At 47.4% G+C, this 21,799-nt stretch overlaps 1 protein-coding gene across 2 annotated transcripts in view; it reads right to left on the reverse strand.

Moving 5' to 3' along the window:
* The window catches only part of VCL (vinculin), a 112,156-nt gene extending 109,717 nt beyond the window's left edge, over positions 1 to 2,439 (reverse strand). The window contains exon 1 of one of the 2 annotated variants that reach the window (XM_077454047.1): positions 2,088 to 2,439. In XM_077454047.1, the coding sequence (XP_077310173.1) occupies positions 2,088 to 2,255 (168 nt within the window). In that variant the 5' untranslated portion in view covers positions 2,256 to 2,439. The remainder of the gene's footprint in view (positions 1 to 2,087) is intronic. The other variant, XM_077454048.1, reaches the window with a different exon arrangement.
* Between the last annotated feature and the right edge of the window lie 19,360 nt (positions 2,440 to 21,799).

The raw sequence follows: 21,799 nt of genomic DNA on the forward strand, positions 1-21,799 counted from the left end.
CAATTCTGCTCACGATCTACGATCGCAAAAACGCAGGTTCAGGTGCTATTATTTTCAGCAAATCGCATCGCGCGAAGCTCATCACCCAAAAGAACCTCCTGCTCCTTTTTGGGTGACACGCTTCACGCAACACAATTTGTACAACACAAAACCACAACGTGTTTTAGGTGCCATGGAAAGGAACGGTACCTGAACTTGCATATTGCAGTGCATTTTGAAATTGCGATCAAAATTGTGATTCTGTGAAATGTGAATGGAACCTAAAGCAGAACTACACTCACCTAGAGTCCAGTCCCCGGAACTGATATCTTCAGGTGGACGGTCCACTTCCAGGTCTGGATGGCCACAGGGCTGTTTTTAAGGCAGGGCAAAAGGGGCAGCTGCCCTGGGCCCTGTCATTGTTGTGGGGCCCAAATCGGCTGCCTCGTACTTGCCAACTATCCTGCTTTAAGTTCCCTCTCCCCTTGAGGTTTTAGTGTCGTGTCCCAATATCTCAGTGTGAAGTGCTGCTACAAATGCTGCTCAGCTCTGCCCTATTGTTGTGTACAGATGACTCACCTAAAGACCCTGTTTTTACATGTAATTTACCGGCATTCATATGTAAATAGCGGTGGCATTCATATGCAACTATAGCATTCATACGTAAATAGCGGCCGCCAGTGGCATTGATATGTATTCATGTGCCCCCTCCGAGGTCATATCCACAGTAATCTCTAGCAACCAGGTCAACAAGCAGAAATCATGTGCTCTGACCTCTAGCAATGAATCAGTGAGCTGTAATGTGTGCTGTAACCTCTAACAACCAGTCAGTGAGCGATAATGATACACTGTAACCCCTATCAACCAGTCAGTGAGCGATAATGATACACTGTAACCCCTGGCAACCAGTCAGTGAGCGATAATGATACACTGTAACCCCTGGCAACCAGTCAGTGAGCGATAATGATACACTGTAACCTCTATCAACCAGTCAGTGAGCGATAATGATACACTGTAACCCCTGGCAACCAGTCAGTGAGCGATAATGATACACTGTAACCCCTGGCAACCAGTCAGTGAGCGATAATGATACACTGTAACCTCTAACAACCAGTCAGTGAGCGATAATGATACACTGTAACCTCTATCAACCAGTCAGTGAGCGATAATGATACACTGTAACCCCTGGCAACCAGTCAGTGAGCAATAATGATACACTGTAACCTCTAGCAACAAGTCAGTGCGCGATAATGATGCACTGTAACCTCTAACAACCAGTCAGTAAGCAATAATGATACACTGTAACCTCTAACAACCAGTCAGTGATCGATAATGATACAATGTAACCTCTGGCAGTCAGTGAGCGATAATGATACACTGTAACCTCTTGCAACTAATCGCAATCGCTGCCTGATCCGATTCAGTAAACTTATTTTGAGTCTAGCTGCTATTTATTGTATGTCTAAGAGCGGTGGAGAGCGAAAAACTGCATGCGGGGGGGGGGGGGCACCCCCAAGAAAAGTTTTGCCCAGGGTCCAATTAATATTAAAGATGGCCAGCTGCTGTCACTGACCGGGCGGAGATGACATCGCTACCATGCATGTGCGGCAGCTCCGCCAGGGTCCGCATTGCTGACTTAGTACTGTACAGAGGAGGACAGACAGGGAAGAGACCCCCCCAGGTTAGCAGCTATGAGTAAGCACTGATTCCAGTGCGAAACGCGTCAGTTTTGTACCCTTTTCCTTTGCTGTGGGCTATTTGATGTGACCTACGATTTTCAATAAAACACAGGATTTTAAGTCTTTTTCCGGTATGTGGCTATCCATAGTCTTGTCCTGCCTACCTCCCCCCAGGTTCGCCCCGGGGGCCTGGGTTCAGGTCCTGACAAGGGCACCACCCCATAGAGGGTGCATGTCCTCCCTGGACTTGTGTGGTCTCCTCCAGCACTCTGATCTCTTCCAACACTGTAATAAGAGCTCTTCTAATATATAAAGTTAGATTGTAAGCTCCTGAGGCCAGGGCCTGCTGTGAAGATACACTAAGACTCCCATTCATACCCCCTGCAGTGGGTGTTGGAGGTAGGTAGGTGTGCATTGGCGGTCACTTACCCGGACCAGGTTGCTGACGGCCGCCTGGACAGCCGCCACAGGTGCGGTGAGCTCCGGGATGGCCTTGCCGTCTACCTCTCCCTCCTCATGCATGATGACCAGGTGGGAGATCTGCTGGGCCACCGGCTCCAGGATACTCTCGATGGTCTTGGTGTGGAAGACAGGCATGGTGGCGGCCGGGCGGTGCGTCCTCACTAAGGAGAAGAATGTGCGGTTCCCGGGACTGTCTTTACGGACACAATACGGCTTCTCCCCACCCGGCTTCTCCGCTCTGTTACCGGGCACTCCTCTCCTCCACTCTACGGACACTTCCACACAACACTCCCAACTCCGGCCGCTGGGTGACGTCCTGCCGTCCCCGCCTTCCCACGCACGCCAGGCCCCGCCCCCTCCGCTGTCCGCTCCCTGTCATTCCATTGGCAGTGGGCGGTGCCGGTCACTGGAGGCACGCTACTCCCGATCCCGGCCCGTGACGTCACGCGCCTTGTTCACCTTATAAGGAGAACCCTGGAAGCGAGAGAGGGATTCCTGCGGCCATGACGTCACCTACAGGAGAAGAGGGCGAGGAATGTGAGGGGAAGCCAGAATCAGCGATCAGATGTTCCCAGGATCATCCCGTATACACAGTGATATCACCCACCCCCCACAGTGACATCATCACTCTCTACACATATCACCGCCGCCGCTGCTTTACGTGACAAAGTGCTGGATTAGTATTTCTGTATCATGTATCGCCCTCACCATCACAACTCACCCAGAACATTTTCTGAGGGGACCCCAAACTTCCCCAATTGGAACACAAATGACATGTGTGCTTCCAGGTCTGACCCTTCACACCGCCTCCCAGCGCCAGGGCTGCCAACCTCCCGAAGTGACGTTTACTGACAGAGCCAAAAGTTACCCAAAATGGCCATTTTCAGTGTAAATATCAATATTCAATCTACAAATACCAGAGTTCCCCTTTACATCAGGGTCTGCAGAGTTTCCCCTTTACATTAGGGTCCGCAGAGTTCCCCCTTACATCAGGGTCCGCAGAATGTTCCCCCTTACATCAGGGTCCGCAGAATGTTCCCCCTTACATCAGGGTCCGCAGAATGTTCCCCCTTACATCAGGGTCCGCAGAATGTTCCCCCTTACATCAGGGTCCGCAGAGTTTCCCCTTTACATTAGGGTCCGCAGAGTTCCCCCTTACATCAGGGTCCGCAGAATGTTCCCCCTTACATCAGGGTCCGCAGAATGTTCCCCCTTACATCAGGGTCCGCAGAATGTTCCCCCTTACATCAGGGTCCGCAGAATGTTCCCCCTTACATCAGGGTCTGCAGAGTTCCCCCTTACATCAGGGTCTGCAGAGTTCCCCCTGCATCAGGGTCCGCAGAGTTCCCCCTTACGTCAGGGTCCGCAGAGTTCTCCCTTGCATCAGGGTCCGCAGAGTTCTCCCTTGCATCAGGGTCCGCAGAGTTCTCCCTTGCATCAGGGTCCGCAGAGTTCCCCCTTACATCAGGGTCCGCAGAGTTCCCCCTTACATCAGGGTCCGTAGAGGTCCCCCTTGCATCAGGGTCCGCAGAGTTCCCCCTTGCATCAGGGTCCACAGCGTTCCCCCTTACATCAGGGTCCACAGAGCCCTTACATCAGGGTCTTCAAAGTTCGCCTCTTACATCAGGGTCCGCAGAGTTCCCCCTTGCATCAGGGTCTGCAGAGTTCCCCCTTGCATCAGGGTCCGCAGAGTTCCCCCTTACATAAGGGTCCGCAAAGTTCGCCCCTTACATCAGGGTCCGCAGGGTTCCCCCTTGCATCAGAGTCTGCAGAGTTCCCCCTTACATCAGGGTCCACAGAGTTCTTCCTTACATCAGGGTCCACAGAGTTCCCCCTTGGATCAAGGCCAAAACCCACAACAGTAAAAGAGTTCCCCTTTGCATCAGGGTCCGCAGAGTTCCCCCTTACATCAGGGTCTGCAGAGTTCCCCCTTACATCAGGGTCCGCAGAGTTCTCCCTTGCATCAGGGTCTGCAGAGTTCCTCCTTACATCAGGGAGGGTCCGCAGAGTTCCCCCTTACATCAGGGTCTGCAGAGTTCCCCTTTGCATCAGGGTCCACGGAGTTCCCCCTTACATCAGGGTCCACAGAGCCCTTACATCAGGGTCTTCAAAGTTCGCCTCTTACATCAGGGTCCGCAGAGTTCCCCCTTGCATCAGGGTCTGCAGAGTTCCCCCTTGCATCAGGGTCCGCAGAGTTCCCCCTTACATAAGGGTCCGCAAAGTTCGCCCCTTACATCAGGGTCCGCAGGGTTCCCCCTTGCATCAGAGTCTGCAGAGTTCCCCCTTACATCAGGGTCCGCAGACTTCCCCTTGCATCAGGGTCCGCAGAGTTCCCCCTTACATCAGGGTCCACAGAGTTCTTCCTTACATCAGGGTCCACAGCGTTCCCCCTTACATCAGGGTCCGCAGAGTTCCCCCTTGCATCAGGCTCCGCAGAGTTCCCCCTTGGATCAAGGCCAAAACCCACAACAGTAAAAGAGTTCCCCTTTGCATCAGGGTCCGCAGAGTTCCCCCTTACATCAGGGTCTGAAGAGTTCCCCCTTACATCAGGGTCCGCAGAGTTCTCCCTTGCATCAGGGTCTGCAGAGTTCCTCCTTACATCAGGGAGGGTCCGCAGAGTTCCCCCTTACATCAGGGTCTGCAGAGTTCCCCTTTGCATCAGGGTCCACGGAGTTCCCCCTTACATCAGGGTCCGCAGAGTTTCTCCTTACATCAGGGTCCGCAGAGTTTCTCCTTACATCAAGGTCCGCAGAGTTCCCCATTACATCAGGGTCCGCAGAGTTCCCCCTGGGATCAAGGTCCGCAGAGTTGCCCCTTGGATCAAGGTCCGCAGAGTTCCTCCTTGCATCAAGGTCTGCAGAGTTCCTCCTTACATCAGGGAGGGTCTGCAGAGTTCCCCCTTACATCAGGGTCCGCAGAGTTTCTCCTTACATCAGGGTCCACAACGTTCCCCCTTACATCCAGGTCCACAGAGTTCCCCATTACATCAGGGTCCGCAGAGTTCCCCATTACGTCAGGGTCCGCAGAGTTCCCCCTGGGATCAAGGTCCGCAGAGTTGCCCCTTGGATCAAGGTCCACAGAGTTCCTTCTTGCATCAAGGTCTGCAGAGTTCCTCCTTACATCAGGGAGGGTCTGCAGAGTTCCCCCTTACATCAGGGTCCGCAGAGTTTCTCCTTACATCAGGGTCCACAACGTTCCCCCTTACATCCAGGTCCACAGAGTTCCCCATTACATCAGGGTCCGCAGAGTTCCCCATTACGTCAGGGTCCGCAGAGTTCCCCCTGGGATCAAGGTCCGCAGAGTTGCCCCTTGGATCAGGGTCTGCAGAGTTCCTCCTTACATCAGGGAGGGTCTGCAGAGTTCCCCCTTACAAAAGGGTTTGCAGAGTTCTCCCTTGCATGAGGGTCTGCAGAGTTCCTCCTTACATCAGGGTCTGCAAAGTTCCCCCATGCATTGAAAGGGGGGATGCTGCGATCTGATGTAATGGGGAACTCTGTGGATACTGATTTTAAGTGTTACAAAACCCACAACAGTAAAATCAGAAGCATTTGATCAGCATAGGGCCAATCAACACTGTCCAGACAGAGGGTCAGGGGTCCTGTAGCCTCATAGGACAATCAGAGGAGAATGAAAACTCCTCCCGCAGACACTAATAGAAGTCACAAGGCTGCTATGTACTGATGATGAGAAAAGGTATTTAGCGGACTTTGTGTGGCTGTTGGAGGCTGGAGCTGCCTGAAATATTTTTTTTTTAAATACACCTTGCAGACAGCCGTGTCTCTGTCCTTTTAGTCCATCTACTACTTTCATGTTTGTAAATTGGCCGATATATGTAAAGTTTGAGCTTTAATGCTGGGAGGTGGTGGGCTTTGCTATCATGTAAGCGCTGTGATTGGCTCCCATTGCAGTCACATGCTGAGTGCTGTCTCAGGCATTCCAGTGTCTTTTCCTGCTGCTGCATGTATGCATTATGTGGCCAGCAAGAGGTTAACGTAGAACTATAGTAAAAAAAAAAATTTTTTTTTCATTTTGTATAGAGCAGGGGAGAGTGATAACCCTTGTCAGATTTGTTTTCACCATCTGTGTCCCATTGTGGAGGTCTCCCTTCACTTCCTGTCCCATAGCCAAACAGGAAGTGAGAGAAAATTGCTATACATTAAGGGAATTCCTTGTGGTACCCCCAGGTGACCAGAACTAGTGTCCCCCAGTGGAAGATTTCCCCTCTATTACTGTTCTGGTGTCAACCAAAATTTCAGGATTTTCTTTTACTTTCACTGAGAGGGTGAATCTCCCGAACAGGTGCACAGACAGCAAGAAAAACTGTCAGGGGTTCTAATCCCTATTCACTTTCTCCAAAACAAAAAAAAAAGTTTTGTCTTTAGTTATACTTTAAAAATTAAAAAAACAGAAGACAGGATTTTTATGATGGAACTGTCAAACTTGCTGGGCACACACAGACAAATCTTACATACAATCTGGGGTATTATGAGGCTTGGGTGGCAGATGGGGGGGGGGGGGGGTGGAGCAGTAAGAATAGGAAGCTAAGATGCATTTTTACTGACCCCCTTAAGCTGCATAGGGCTGTACAGATGCCTCAGTGTTTTGCTTTGCAGCGTGGCAGAAATGTTTCCCTTATCCCGGCACATCGGCACTAGCAGCAGTCACACGGGCAGGAGTGAGGCTTTCCAGTTACAGGAGCAGATAGAGCCCCGGCCAGGCCATCTTGGATTCTGTTAAACTCAGATCCTTCACATCACAGTCCCCCTCCTCTCCTATCACAATCCCATTCTTACATCAGTGTCCTCAGTCCCCCTTTACATCACAGTTTCTACTTCACAGCAATGTCTTCTGCTCCCCCCTTCACATCACCTCTCCCCAGAGTAGTGTCCTCTCACCCCCTTCACATCACCTCTCCCCAGAGTAGTGTCCTCTTCCCCCTGTCCTCTGCCCCCCTTCACATCACCTCTCCCCAGAGTAGTGTCCTCTCACCCCCTTCACATCACCTCTCCCCAGAGTAGTGTCCTCTGCCCCAGTTCACATTCACTCTCCCCAGAGTAGTGTCCTCTGCCCCCCTTCACATCAACTCTCTCCAGAGTAGCGTCCTCTGCACCTCTTCACATCACCTTTCCCCAGAGTAATGTCCTCTGGCCCCCTTCACATCAACCCTCTCCAGAGTAGTGTCGTCTGCCCCCCTTCACATCACCTATCCCCAGAGTAATGTCGTCTTCCCCCCTTCACATCACCTCTCCCCAGAGTAGTGTCATCTGCCCCCCTTCACATCACCTCTCCCCAGAGTAGTGTCCTCTGCCTCACTTCACATCCCCTCTCCCCAGAGTAGTGCCCTCTGCCCCCCTTCACATCCCCTCTCCCCAGAGTAGTGCCCTCTGCCCCCCTTCACATCAACTCTCCCCAGAGTAGCGTCCTCTGCACCTCTTCACATAACCTCTTCCCCATTCACATCACCTCTCCCCAGAGTAATGTCCTCTGGCCCCCTTCACATGAACCCTCTCCAGAGTAGTGGCGTCTGCCCCCTTCACATCACCTCTCCCCAGAGTAGTGTCCTCTACCCTCCTTCACATCACCTCTACCCAGAGTAGTGTCCTCTGCCTCACTTCACATCCCCTCTCCCCAGAGTAGTGTCCTCTGCCCCCCTTCACATGAACTCTGTCCAGAGTAGCGTCCTCTGCACCTCTTCACATCACCTCTTCCCCATTAACATCACCTCTCCCCAGAGTAATGTCCTCTGGCCCCCTTCACATCAACCCTCTCCAGAGTAGTGTCCTCTGAACCCCTTCACATCACCTCTCCCAGAGTAGTGTCCTCTGCCCCTCTCACGTCACCTCTCCCCAGAGTAGTGTCCTCTGGCCCCCTTCACATCAACTCTCTCCAGAGTAGTGTCCTCTTCACCCCTTCACATCACCTCTCCCTCCTTCACATCACCTCTCCTCAGAGTAATGTCCTCTGGCCCCCTTCACATCAACCCTCTCCAGAGTAGTGTCCTCTGCCCCCTTTACATTACCTTTCCCCAGAGTAGTGTCCTCTGCCCCCCTTCACATCACATCTCCCCAGAGTAATGTCCTCTGGCCCCCTTCACATCAACCCTCTCCAGAGTAGAGACCTTTGCCCCCCTTCACATCACCTCTCCCCAGAGTGGTGTGCACTGCCCCCTTTCACATGACCTCTCCCCCCTTCACATCACCTCTCCCCAGAGTAATGTCTTCTGCTCCCCTTCATAACAGCACCCCCCCCCCCCCCACTAGGGATGCCACCTGTCAGGGATTCACCCAGACAGCCTGAGTTTTGAATCATGTGTCTGGGTTTCAGTCCACCTGAAACCCGGTCACAATATTCCGACAGGAGTATTGCTTGGATCAGGGCCTGAGAGGATAGTGAGGGGGCACTATGTGTGCCACAGTATTATTGCCACATTATTATTATTAAAAATGGCAACCCTACCCCCCACAGTGGTGTCCTCTGCCTCCCTTCACATTACAGCTCCCCACAGCTCTGCCCCTTAAAGTAGTTATAAACCCCTAAATATGCCCAGCGAAGTGATTATCCTCAGGTGAAACACAGAGATGAAACAAATCCTCCTATGAAAGTTGTACTTGTTTATCTGCAGGCTTCTCTACATGTATTCAATGTCCAAAATTTATAAAGCTTGTCTGAGCTGTCAGAAATAAGTAGATGGCGAGCTGAAATTACACTCTGCACAGTTCAATGAGGAGAGCTCTGAGAGATGATTGGAGGGAAGGCACAGACCCCCCTACACACAGCACACAGGAACAGAGCTGAGGCTGTCAATCTGCCGGAGAACCCTCCCCAGTTACCTTTTTTTTCTCTCTTGATGTCAGAAAAACTTGTCAGAAGATATGGATAGCTGAAGAACGAAGCAGCAGACAGAAATGGCTCTTAGTATTCTTAAAGTGAAACTTTACCCATAACAACTTTATAAAAAATAATGTTCTTTACCAAGGACCATGAATTTGACATTAATAATTATGCTACCAACATGAGTGTGTGCTGTAAATGGCCTCCAGCATTGCTCCTGAACATCAGCAAGTCATAAAACGCAACTAAACAGTCACATTCCTGGAATGTCGGGATTTCTAATTGTCACATTTGCTTGTATCCTCAACCAAACTATCAAACCATCAAATGGCTGGTGTCATTACTAATCGCATGTGCAACACCACGGCAGTTGCAGATGAAACAGAAGCAGCTTCCTTGGCTGTAAAGGATAAGAGGGTTTTGTTTCACTTTAAGGTTGTCAGCAGATTCGGCACAGTGTCTAAATATGCCTAACGCTGTGTACACACATAGTTACATAGTTAGTAAGGTTGAATAAAGACACCAATCCATCCAGTTCAACCTGAGTGAGTGTCTACAATTGTCCCTATCCCTGTACATTGCACACTCACATCGGTCCCTACCCTCCAGGAGTCCACAATCCAAGGTCCACATTCATATACTAGGGCCAATTTGGGACAGAAGCCAATTAACCTACCTGGATGTTTTTGGAGTGTGGGAGGAAACCAGAGTACCCGGAGGAAACCCACGCAGGCACAGGGAGAACATGCAAACTCCAGGCAGGTAGTGTCCTGGTTGGGATTCAAACCAGCGACCCTTTTTACTGCTAAGTGAGAGTGCTAACCACTACACCACTGTGCCGCACACACGGCCGGACTTTGACGGACTTGGTCCGGCTGACAATGCGACGGACTTTGCAGCTGAGGTCTCAAACGAACGGACTTGGCCACACACGATCACTCCAAAAGTCAGACGGATTCGAACGTGATAACGTAGAATAAGGAAGTTCATAGCCAGTAGCCAATAGCTGCCCTAGCATCGGTTTTAGTCTGTCGAACTAGCATACAGACGAACGGATTGTCCGCTAAAAGCTGAGTCCGGCGGACATATTTAAAGCCAGTCTTATTTCTAGGTCCGCCGGACTTTGGGGAAGAAAAAGTCAGCTGGAGCCCACACACGATCGAATTGCCCAAAAGACTCTAGTTCGCCGGAAAGTCCGATTATGTTTGCGCGGCATTAGAATAGAAAGCAACCGAGCACATGCAGAACAGGATGGGATCGTGTATTATTGGATTTTAAACTGCACTTATTGTCAATGATTTACATAGCTATACCTGAAAAAGGGGGCCAACCTGAAGTGATCTAGCAGGGCTTACATTTCTGACTAAAGTGTCACTTTAATTGAGATAAGTACGCACTAGGGATATTTGTTCATATTTCATGTCTGAACCACTTTCCTACTTTACTCGGGTACACAGAATGGAGAACAGGAGGCACAGCGGCTTTGAATGAAGGGCGGGAACTAGAGCTGCTGGAGTTAACTCTTCAAGTTAACCAGCAGGTGATTGGTTGCTAGTATGCAGGGTGGTCCTAGCAACCAATCATCAGCTTGTCATTATGAAAAGTTAACTCGGCAGCTGCCCCTGCTCTCCACTCTGCAGAGGAAGAAACAGCTCTTAAATGGTGGGACAGCAGTGGTCTGGATAGGAACCATGCTCCGCCATTTAGTGATACCCACCTTAGACTGTGTTACTGAAGTGAATGGACTGGTGCTTGCTGTGTTGGGCAGCCTCTGTATTTTTAGGCTCTGTTCACGCCTGAGTGTGGTGGAATCGTGCGATTCTGCCTGCGATTCTACAATTGCGGAAAAACACGGGACGCGCTTGTGATGCCATTTTTTCTTAAAAACACTCTACAATCGTGGCAAAAATCATAAACGCCAAAGACTCCTGACTCTGTGCCAAGATTTGGAGCTTCTTTGGAGTGGAGGGAGGCCCATTTAAATAAATAGTGCCACTCCAAAAACGCGCCACAAAAAAACCTAAAAAAAAAAATGTGGTGCAGCCGCTGTCGCTGCACTACGCTTAGGTGTGAATGGAAACTCAGGGAAAAAAACTGTAATTACCAGCTACCCCTTCGGGAGTAGTGCTACATATATTTATACAAAGTCACAAAAATGGGAAATACAGTAAAACCTTGGTTTGAGAGTAACTTGGTTTGAGAGCGTTTTGCAAGACAAGCAAAATTTTGAAATACATTTTGACTTGATATACAAGCGATGTCTTGATAAACAAGTAGCATCATGTCACAACTGTGTATAAAAGAGACAAGAGGCACTTCTAAGGGCCATTTCACACTGGGGTGGTGTGGGTGCCGGCGGTAAAACGGCGCTATTTTTAACGGCGCTTTACTGTCATATTGGCGGCGGTATTCCGTCGCTAGCAGGGCAGTTTTACCCCCCTGCTAGCGGCTGAGAAAGGGTTAGCACCACTGCAAAGCGCTGCTGCAGCGGCACTTTGCTGGCGGTATAGCCGCGCTGCCCTATTCATTTCAATGGGTAGGAGCGGTGAAGGAGCGGTATACACACCGCTCGTTCACCGCTTCAAAGATGCTGCTAGCAGGACTTTTTTTACCATCCTGCCAGTGCACCACTCCAGTATGAAAGAACTGAAGTGTGAGGAGCGGCTCTTTCAGGGCACTTTGTAGACGCTAGTTTTAGCACTGTAGCGCCTGCAAAGCGTAAGGGGTCTTACTGTAGCAATATGTTTACATTTAACGAAGGTACAACATTTAGCAACATATTGCTACACTAATGCCAGCGTACACACCATCAGAATTTCAGACAGCAAAAGACCGATGAGAGCTTTTCATTGGAAAATGCGACCTTGTGTATTCTCCATCGGAATTTAGCTGGCCGAATTCCCGCCAGCAAAAATTTGATAGCATGTTCTCAATTTTCCCGATGGAAAAACTTTCTATTGAAAATTCCGATACTGTGTATGTAATTCCGACGCGCAAAAACTAACGCATGTTCAGATTCAACTACAAGATGGAAGCTATTGGCTACTAGGTATTGAACTTCCTTTTTCTAGTCCCGTCATACGTGTTGTACGTCACAGCGTTCTTGGTGGTTGGAATTTGGTGTGACCGTGTGTAGGCAAGACAGTTTGAGCGGAATTCCGACGGGAAAATCATCAGAGCTTTTTCCGACGAGAATTCCCGATCGTGTGTACGTGGCATAAGGCTATGTACACACGATAAGATTTTCCAACAACAAAACTGTGGATTTTTTTCCGAAGGATGTTGGCTCAAACTTGTCTTGCATACACACAGTCACACAAATGTTGTCGGAAATTCCGTACGTCAAGAACGCGGTGACATACAACACATACGACGAGCCAGGAAAAATTAAGTTCAATAGCCAGTGTGGCCCTTTTTGTGCGTCGGAATTGTGTACACACGCTTGGAATTTCCGACAACAATTCTCGTTGTCGGAAAATTTGAGAACCTGCTCTGAAACATCTGGGGAAATTCCGACAACAAATGTTCTATGGAGCATTCACATGGTCAGACTTTCCAACAACAAACTCACATCCAACATTTGTTGTCACAAAAATCCTATCATGTGTATGGCCCATTAGAGTCGTCTCTCTTCTCTTTACTACTCTGTAGATCCTGCTGGATTTGGCTTCTAATCCCCTTGTGGAGGCTTCTATCTGTGTATGGATATTTTATGGTTACAGAACCTGGTCACTTTGCTATAATCTTTTTGTATGGACTATAAACTGAAGGACCTATGCATAAATGGTTGTGGAACGAATCATCTGAGTTTCCATTATTTCTTATGGGGAAATTTGCTTTGATATACAAGTGTTTTGGATTACAAGCATGTTTCTGGAACGAATTATGCTCGCAATCCAAGGTTTTACTGTAGAGCAGTTCTTATAAAATTACACGGAATTCAGGGAAACATTTTCTGGTGAATAATATTTTTAAATGGTTAGAAAAAATCCTGTTTGTCTCCAACAACATCCATGAAATAGTCTGATGATGATAGATTTCTGCATATTTCTCCACCCGTTGGCTTGCGCAGCCATTGTTGGATTTGTGTGTGATGAGTCGCACTATACTGCTGATGTCCAGGATCTGTCTTGTGTGATTAGGCTGTGATTTCTGCTGCACATCCCCCTACAGCTAGGTGCCCTTAGGGCACATCTAGAACTTCATCTGTTTTCAGGAACTGCACAGTTTGAAGAGTTCCTTGCCCGTGTACATAGGAGGACCCCTTCACAAGTGAACACAGGTTGAAGTAATAATCGCAGTCTTGCATCATCTTGTCTTTGGCACTCAAATACAGTACTTGTGCGGAACTAGCAAGTTGTGTAGAAACTATGGAGAGCATGCAAGGAATGGATCTCACAGAGCACAGCGGTATTACTCAAACCCTAGATAAATGAGAGTGTTCTAGCTTTAATATTAGATGTAAACCCTGACTGAATAGCCATACACTAAACAGTGGAGCGTGCATTTGTATTCAGTCCCCTTGAGTCATGGAATGTGAACCTCCTATTTAGCTCCATCTATCCTCCAATTCATTTTGACCAGCTTCCCTGTCCCTGCTGAAGAAAAGCATCCCACACAACAAGATGTGGCCACCAACTTGTTTCACGGTGGGGGTGGTTTATTCATGGTGATGTGCAGTGTTATGCCGTGTATACACGACCAGACATCCGGCAGACTAGGTCCGACGGTCTTCCCAACGGATTTTCGGGCGGAGTTCCGATTGACTTTCCAAACGAACTGACTTGGCCACACACATGATGTAAGATGGGACTAAACAAGGAAGTTCAATAGCCAGTAGCCAATAGCTTCCCTTGAGTCGTATTCGGTCCATCTGACCAGCACACAGACGAACGATTTTCCCTATTTTAGTCCGTCGGAATTGAGTCCGTCGGATAGATTTGAAACATTTTCTATTTCTAGGTCCGTCTGATTTTTTTTCCAAAAAACTATCGGACTAGTCCACACACAATCGGATTGTCCGACGGACTAACCCCTTCGACTTAGTCTGCCAGAAAGTCCGGTCGTGTGTACGCAGCATTCGTTTTCTGCCACACATAGCCTTTTGCTTTTAGGCCAAAAAGTTACATTTTGGTCTCATCTAACCAGAGCACCTTCTTCCACATGTTTGCTGTGTCCCCCATATGGCTTTTCTCAATTTGCAAACTGGACACCTTATGGCTTTCTTTCAACAATGGCTTTCTTTTTGACACTCTTCCATAAAGGCCAGATTTGTGGAGGGCATGACTAATAGTTGTCCTGTGGATCTCTGCAGCTTCTCCAGATTTTCCATGGGCCTCTTGGCTGCTTCTCTGATTAATGCTCTCCTTGCCTGGTCTGTCAGTTTAGGTACATGGCCATGTCTAGGTGGATAGCCAATTCGGATGGATTGACCAGTGCTCAGTGAGATGGTTCAAAGCTTTTTTTGAACCTAACCTAGCCCTGCTTTAAACTTCTCCACAACTTTATTCCTGACCTGTCTGATGTGTTCCTTGGCCTTTATGATGCGATTTGTTCACTAAGGTTCTCTAACAAACCTCTGTGGACTTCACAGAACGGCTGAATTTAGGCTGGGTTCACACTAGTACGACAAGCGCTACGACATTGGGAGCACATGTCACACGACATGTGAAAATCAATGGTTCCCTATGAGAGCCATCTTAACTGGTCCGACACAAGTTGGTCCGACTTTGAAAAAGGTTCCTGCACTACTTTGGTCTGACTTTGATCCTACTTCAGCCCATTGAATATCATTGAAGTCGGATCAAAGTTGGATCATTGTCTTAACTGATCTGAATTTGGCATGCGACTTGTGCTCTGAGGATCTTGAAGGGGAACCCCTACACCAAAAAAACGGCGTGGGGCCCCCCCAAAATTCATACCAGACACTTATCCAAGCATGCAGCCCGGCAGGTCAGGAAAGGGGGTGGAGACAAGTAAGAGCTCCCCCCCGAAACATTACCAGGCCACATGCCCTCAACATGGGCCACCCCAAAGCACCTTGTCCCCATGTTGATGTCTTCATCCTCCGGTTCATCGCCCTCCTCTGATGGCTTCCTCCAGTTCGGTTCTTCTCCCTCCACTGATGTCTTGTTCCACTGCAGGTTCTCCTCTCTCCGCTGTCTTCTCCCTCTGTTCCTCCCCTCCAATCTTCTCCTGACTGTCAGGAACCATGAATCAGACTGAGATAGAAGTGCAGTAAAAATCACATAATTTATTGAAATGGTATAAACAGAGAAAACGTTGTCGAAACATAGCCAGAATTCGGTAACCAGGACGGGTAGTCAGAACAAGCCAGAGAAACAGGGGTCCAGAGATCAGCGAAGTGGGGTGCAACAAACAGGATCAGGAACCAGAAGGGAAGTCAGCAAAGCAAAAGTCTTTTACAGGAAAACACAGCAGACTGACTCAGGATATGATGACCAAGGCGAAGGCACAGAAGATCTGATCCATGCAATTTAAATAGCTAGCAGAGCTAGCTGACAAGCAAGAAATGAAGACTAGGTAAGTCACTGTAGAATGAAGAGTACAATTAACTGACAACTGAGCACAGAGCTCTTAGAAGTAAGGGCTGAGCTCAGCCCTGACACCAACGCTCGCTCCCGCTGTAATGCTAGGGCCGCCTTGTGCCAATACTTATATAGCCATGGGGCGTGGCCACCCACTGACATCATCCGGAGGCCCTGTCCCCTTGTGACGTCACCGCTCCATCATGCCACAGGAAGTTGGACTTCAAGTCGCAGGGCAAAGTCGGATCCACAGTTGTATGACTGTTGTGTTGTACCAGTGTGAACCCAGCCTTATACTGAGATTAAATTACACACAGGTGGACTCTATTTACTAATCAGGTGACTTCTGAAGGCAATTGGTTGCCCTAGATTTTACTTAGGGGTATCAGAGTAAAGGGTGCTGAGTACAAATGTATGCCACACTTTTCAGATATTTATTTGTAAAAAAAATTTAAAAACATTTATCATTTTCTTCTACTTCACAATTATAGTATCTCATGAAAGTGAGTAGACACCTTACATTTTTGTAAATATTTTATTCTCTCTTTTCATGTGACAACACTGAAGAAATTACACTTTGCTACAATGTAAAGTAGTGAGAGTACAGCTTGTATAACAGTGTTAATTTGCTGTCCCCTCAAAATAACAACACACAGCCATTAATGTCTAAACCACTGGCAACAAAAGTGAGTACACCCCTAAATGAAAATGTCCATGGGTCCAATTCGCCTTTTTCCCTTCCCAGTGTCATGTGACTCGTTAGTGTTACAAGGTCTCAGGTGTGTTAAATTTGGTGTTATCGCTCTCACTCTCTCATACTGGTCACTGGAAGTTCAACATGGCAACTCATGAACTCTCTGCGGATCTGAAAAAAAGAATTGTTGCTTTACATAAATATGGCCTAGACTATAATAAGATTGCCAAGACCCTGAAACTGAGCTTCAGCACGGTGGCCAAGACCATACAGCGGTTTAACAGGACAGGTTCCACTCAGAACAGGCCTCGCCATTGTTGATCAAAGAAGTTGAGTGCACATGCTCAGCGTCATATCCAGAGGTTGTCTTTTTCCCTGTACACACGGTCGGACTTTCTGATAGAAAATGTGCAATCGGATCGTGTTGTCGGAAAATCCAATCGTGTGTGGGCTCCATCAGACTTTTTCAGTCGGAATTTCTGACACACAAAGTTTGAGAGCTGGATCTAAAATTTTCTGACAACAAAATCCGATCGTTTAAATTCCGATCGTGTGTAGACAATTCCGAGGGCCACGCATGATCAGAATAAATTATGAGACGAAAGCTATTGGCTACTGGCCTCTTTATGGTCCCGTTATACGTGATTTACATCACCTCGTTCTGAACGATTGGATTTTCCGACAACTTTGTGCAACCGTGTGTATGCAAGACAAGTTTGGGCCAAAATCCGTTGGAAAAATTCAGACGGATTTTGTCGTCGGAATGTGCGACCGTGTGTACAGGGCATTTGGGAAATAGACATATGAGTGCTACCAGTATTGCTGTAGAGGTTGAAGGGGTGGGGGGTCAGCCTGTCAGTGCTCAGACCATACGCTACACACTGCATTAAATTGGTCTGCATGGCTGTCATCTCAGAAGGAAGCCTCTTCTAAAGATCATGCACAAGAAAGCCCGCAAACGGTTTGCTGAAGTCAAGCAGACTAAGGACATGAAAAGATATAATAAAATATTTACAAAAATGTGAGGGGTGTACTTACTTTTGTGAGATACTGTATGTGTCACTTTGTGTTGGTCTATAACATAAAATCCCAATAAAAAAAAAGTACATTTTTGGTTGTAACATGACAAAATGTGGAAAATATTAAGGGGTATGAATACTTTTTCAAGGCACTGTATCTTGCTGAGTATTGTATTCTGACAGCCAGCACCCACAGCTGTCTTAATACTCACACAGTGCCTGCATCTGACTGATTTTTCCCCTGGCTCTTTAAATTTTCAGATGGAAGGATGCTGGGCAGAAGGGTACCAACAGGGCCACCCACGACCCAAATTTCAGCCAGTTTTTCAGGAACTAGCCAAAATTCCTTCTGCGCATGGACAGCATAAAGTGATATTAAAGCTTTGTTTTTTTCATTTAAAAATAACAAACATATCATTCTTACCTGCTCTGTGCAGGTGGTTTTGCACAGAGCAGCCCAGATCCTCCTCTTCTCGGGTCCCTCTTCTGTGCTCCTGGCTTCTCCCTCCTGTCGAGTGCCCCCACAGCAAGCAGCTTGCTATAGGGGCAGCCGAGCCAAGACACTGCTCTGTGTATCCATTCAGACATGAAGGTGCTATTTGGCCTGGCCCCCTCTCTCTCCTCATTGGCTCACTGACTTCGATTGACAGCAGCAGGACCCACTGCTATCAGCCAATGAGGAGGGAGAGTCCTGGACAACCGAGACTCTTGTGCAACATCGCTGGATCGAGACGGGGCTCAGGTAAGTATTAGGAGGGCTGAGGGGGGGCTGCTGCACACAAAAGTTTTTTTTTATCTTAATGCATATAATGCGTTAAAGTGGTTGTTAAGCCACTGTCATATCTGTATATAATCCTGTGTGTTTCCTAATGCGTTTCCTATGTGCCACAGTGTCTGATTTCAGAGCTCACGAGACCGGCCGCCTCTCTCCTCTCCTAATCTGACAGGTACAGCGGGAGGTGCTGAGTATCCCCCACTGACCTCAGTCAGGAGGTGAGGAGGAGAGAGGCGGGCAGTCATGTGAGCACCGGGTGGCGCTCAGAATTCAAGTATAGCTGGCATTTTTTTTTTTATAAAACACAAACACTGTGGCACATAGCATCAGCAAACACACAGGATTATTTAAAGAATCAAAAGTAATTTCAGCAGCAGGAGGGGAGGGGGCGGACAAAAGGCGTGTGCCAGGTGTGCCTGGGCACACCCTAATCAGTGTGGTGTGGTGCCAATTTTGCCTAGTTCCTGGGCTTACCCCTGTATTGTGCCCCCCACAGTGCTCCTGGCCTCCCTCCCCTCCTCTTCCCCCAGCTGCTGCAGGGGGATGTTTCAGGAAAGTCAGCAGGAGAAGGAGCTAGACAATATGTCATTTACCGGCCCCTTCCTTCTTCTAAATTAACAAGGTGAACACACTCACTCACTGTGTTCATTCATTGCTGAAGCATAGTAAAGTGTTTTACTTAATAAGTAAGTGTTTACTATGCTTAAGTTTGTGAATGAATAGGAAGCAGCTCAGCAAAGAACACTTACCATTCATTCACTGTCCAGTGCAGCTGAGGCTGTAGAGAAAGACATTTGTGTATGAGCTTTGGGGTGCACACCCTAATGCAATAGGCTGCACACATCTATGCAAGCTGGGAAGGGGAGAGGGGGACAGAGAGGAGAGCTGCGGATGACAGGGGCATGTAAACTGACCGTGGTGTCAGGGCTCAGCAGCCATGATAAACCGTGATCAGTTTACAGGGGGGGAGGGCAGAACCAGGCAGGATCAGCCAGGTATTTCAGGTGATACAGGGGTCAAATAAGACAGCACAAGCACTGTGCTGTATAACATGCTTTAAAGGAACAGGATTTTTTTTTTTAGGTTAACAAACACTTTAAGATAAAAAACTTCTGACTTTAGAACCAAGTTTGCTAAAATGTGTGCCATAAACTTTTGCCACTTTTTAAATAAGGTACTTGTTTTTTGTTTTGTTTTGTTTTTTTCTTTCCTTGTGGCATCTCAGGGCTGCAGAATACCCTGCAACCTATTTGCTGCCATGTTCTGTCTACATAACGTACATGCATGCAATTCAATGACAGCTGCATAATATTTATTAGGATAGCCTTTTTGATAGTGACAACAGCGCTCCATGTCTGAGTAATGTGTGTTGTAAAGGCTAGGTATAGTCTCAACTGGTGGCTTGTGGGATGGGGAGATAACCCTGGAAAGAAAAACTTAAAGCAAATCTAAACCCCAAAACAAACACATTGTAAGATATTGCAGCTTATCATTCCTTAGATGTGATGGCTGCATTAGTTTTCATTTTGCAGTTGTTCCCCTCACTTCAATTATCTTCCCCCTGATCATGCAAATATGCTTCATTGTATCTGTGTCAGGAGCCATTGTTACTATACTACATGGGGGCTGATGAGGTTAGTCGTTTTACAAAGGAAAGTGACAAGGACACTGCATTTCTGGAAAGATAAACAGGTATTTTAGGTATTTGCTGAAAATATTCTTAACCTGAAAAAATGCAAACAAATGCAGATACCACATCTAAGTACTGGTGAGCTGCAATATCAATAAAAAAAACATACTTTTGTTCTACAGTTCATTTATCCTTAAAGTAGAACTATAGGCAAAACTTTTTTTTTTCGCATTTTTGATAGAGTAAGGCCGCGTACACACGCGCGGACTGTTCGCCCAACCTTGTCCGCTGAACAGTGTTTGGGCGGACAGTCCGCTCGTGTGTGGGGCTTCAGCGGACAGTTTCAGCGGACAGTTGGCCGAACAAGGTCTTACGGAAATTCCGAAAAACTGTCCGCTGAAACAAGGTTTCAGCGGACTGTTCGCTCGTGTGTAGGCTTGTTCGGCCAACTAAGTCTCGCGCATGCTCAGAAAGGATTTCCACGTCGGAAGGTTGCATTGCAGTGTATAGGACGTCGTATTTTTCGTCCCGTCGTACGTGCCGTTCACGTCATCGCGCACGGTTTCAGCAAACTGTTCGTCCGTCGTGTGTGGCCATGTCCGTCCATGCTAAGTTTGAGCGGACTGTTCGCTCAAACTGTTGGACGGACAAAGTTGGGCCAACAGTCCGCGCGTGTGTACGCGGCCTAAGGGAGGGTAATAACCCCTGTCACATTTTTTTTGTTCACCATCTGTGTCCCATTAGGAAGATTTCCCTTCACTTCCTGTCCCATAGCCAAACAGGAAGTGAGAGAAAATCCCTGCAAATTAACCATTGAATGGCCGTGCCTCTTTCTGAGATTTGGTGTTTAAAAGTTAAAAACATTTTTTTTTTTTTTGCTAGAAAATTATTTAGAATTCCCAAACATTATATATATATATATATATATATATATATATATATATATATATATATATATATTTTTTTTTTTTTAACACCCTAGAGAATAAAATGGCAGTTGTTGCAATACTTTATGTCGCACCGTATTTGCGCAGTGGTCTTACAAGTGCACTTTTTTTGGGAAAAGATTCACTTTTTTAATTGTTGTATCACGGGAGCGCGCCCGCAAGCACTCCACATCATGTGAGGGAGCTTGCATGAAGTTGTGGGGAGGAGCCGAGACAGCCGCCGAGGAACCCTAGAAGAGCAGGTTCGGGGCCACTCTGTGCAAAACAAGCTGCACAGTGGAGGTAAGTATTACATGTTTGCTATTAAAAAAAAAAAAAAAATTGCCTTTAGTGATCCTTTAAATTAAGTATTCAGTAATACATTTTTATTGACTAAATACAAAAATGTTGCAGAATATTAAATAAAACTGAAACAAAAAATATAAAACATATATAATTTCTAGACGACTTGAATGGTTTTCCAAAAATGTAAAAAAAAACTAAATTATATTTCTCTTCCTTGTAATTATGGCAACCACATTCTGTGTACTGAACCTCCCATATTGTCTATTCTCTTGTTCATGTGGTTGGGTTACTACTTTACCAAGAAGTCTTCACAGTGCTTGAGGTCAAATGACAGGCCACCCCTGCAGAAGGAGTTTCATCCTCATGTACAATCTAGCACACATGAAAGACATGATCATCTTGTCATAGGAAAGCCAGACACTTTGCAGTAATTTTCAGAAATGATTGGTTTGCGCAAAATTTATAAAGTCTACAAAATAGGGGAAAGATTTATAGCATTTTTATTATTATTAGTTTTGTTACTAGTAATGGCAGTGATCAGGGATTTTTATTGGAACTGCAACATTATGGTGGACAGATCGCACACTTTTGACACATTTTTGAGATCATTGGCATCTATACGGTGATCAGTGCTAAAAAAAAATGCACGGATTACTGTGTACATGTCACTGGCAGGGAAGGGGTTAACAGTAGGGGGCGATCAAGGGGTTAACTGTGTTACCTAGGGAGTGATTCTAACTGTGGGGAGATGGGACTGCCTGGATGAGGATATTTAGTATGAACAACGATCGCTCTCCTCACCCCTGACAGCACGGTAATCTGTTTACATTGACATATCTCCATTCTGTCTCTGTGTGGAGCAATCGTGGGTGCCCGGTGGTCATCGTGACCACCGGCATGCGCATCGGGTCCGTGCGCGTACCCCCTGGTGGTCAAAAGGCGAGCCGACG

Source organism: Lithobates pipiens, unplaced genomic scaffold (assembly GCF_037356315.1).
Source record: "Lithobates pipiens isolate NorthernLeopardFrog02 unplaced genomic scaffold, aLitPip1_a1.2 Scaffold_25, whole genome shotgun sequence".
In the NCBI taxonomy this organism is placed as follows: Eukaryota; Metazoa; Chordata; class Amphibia; order Anura; family Ranidae; genus Lithobates; species Lithobates pipiens.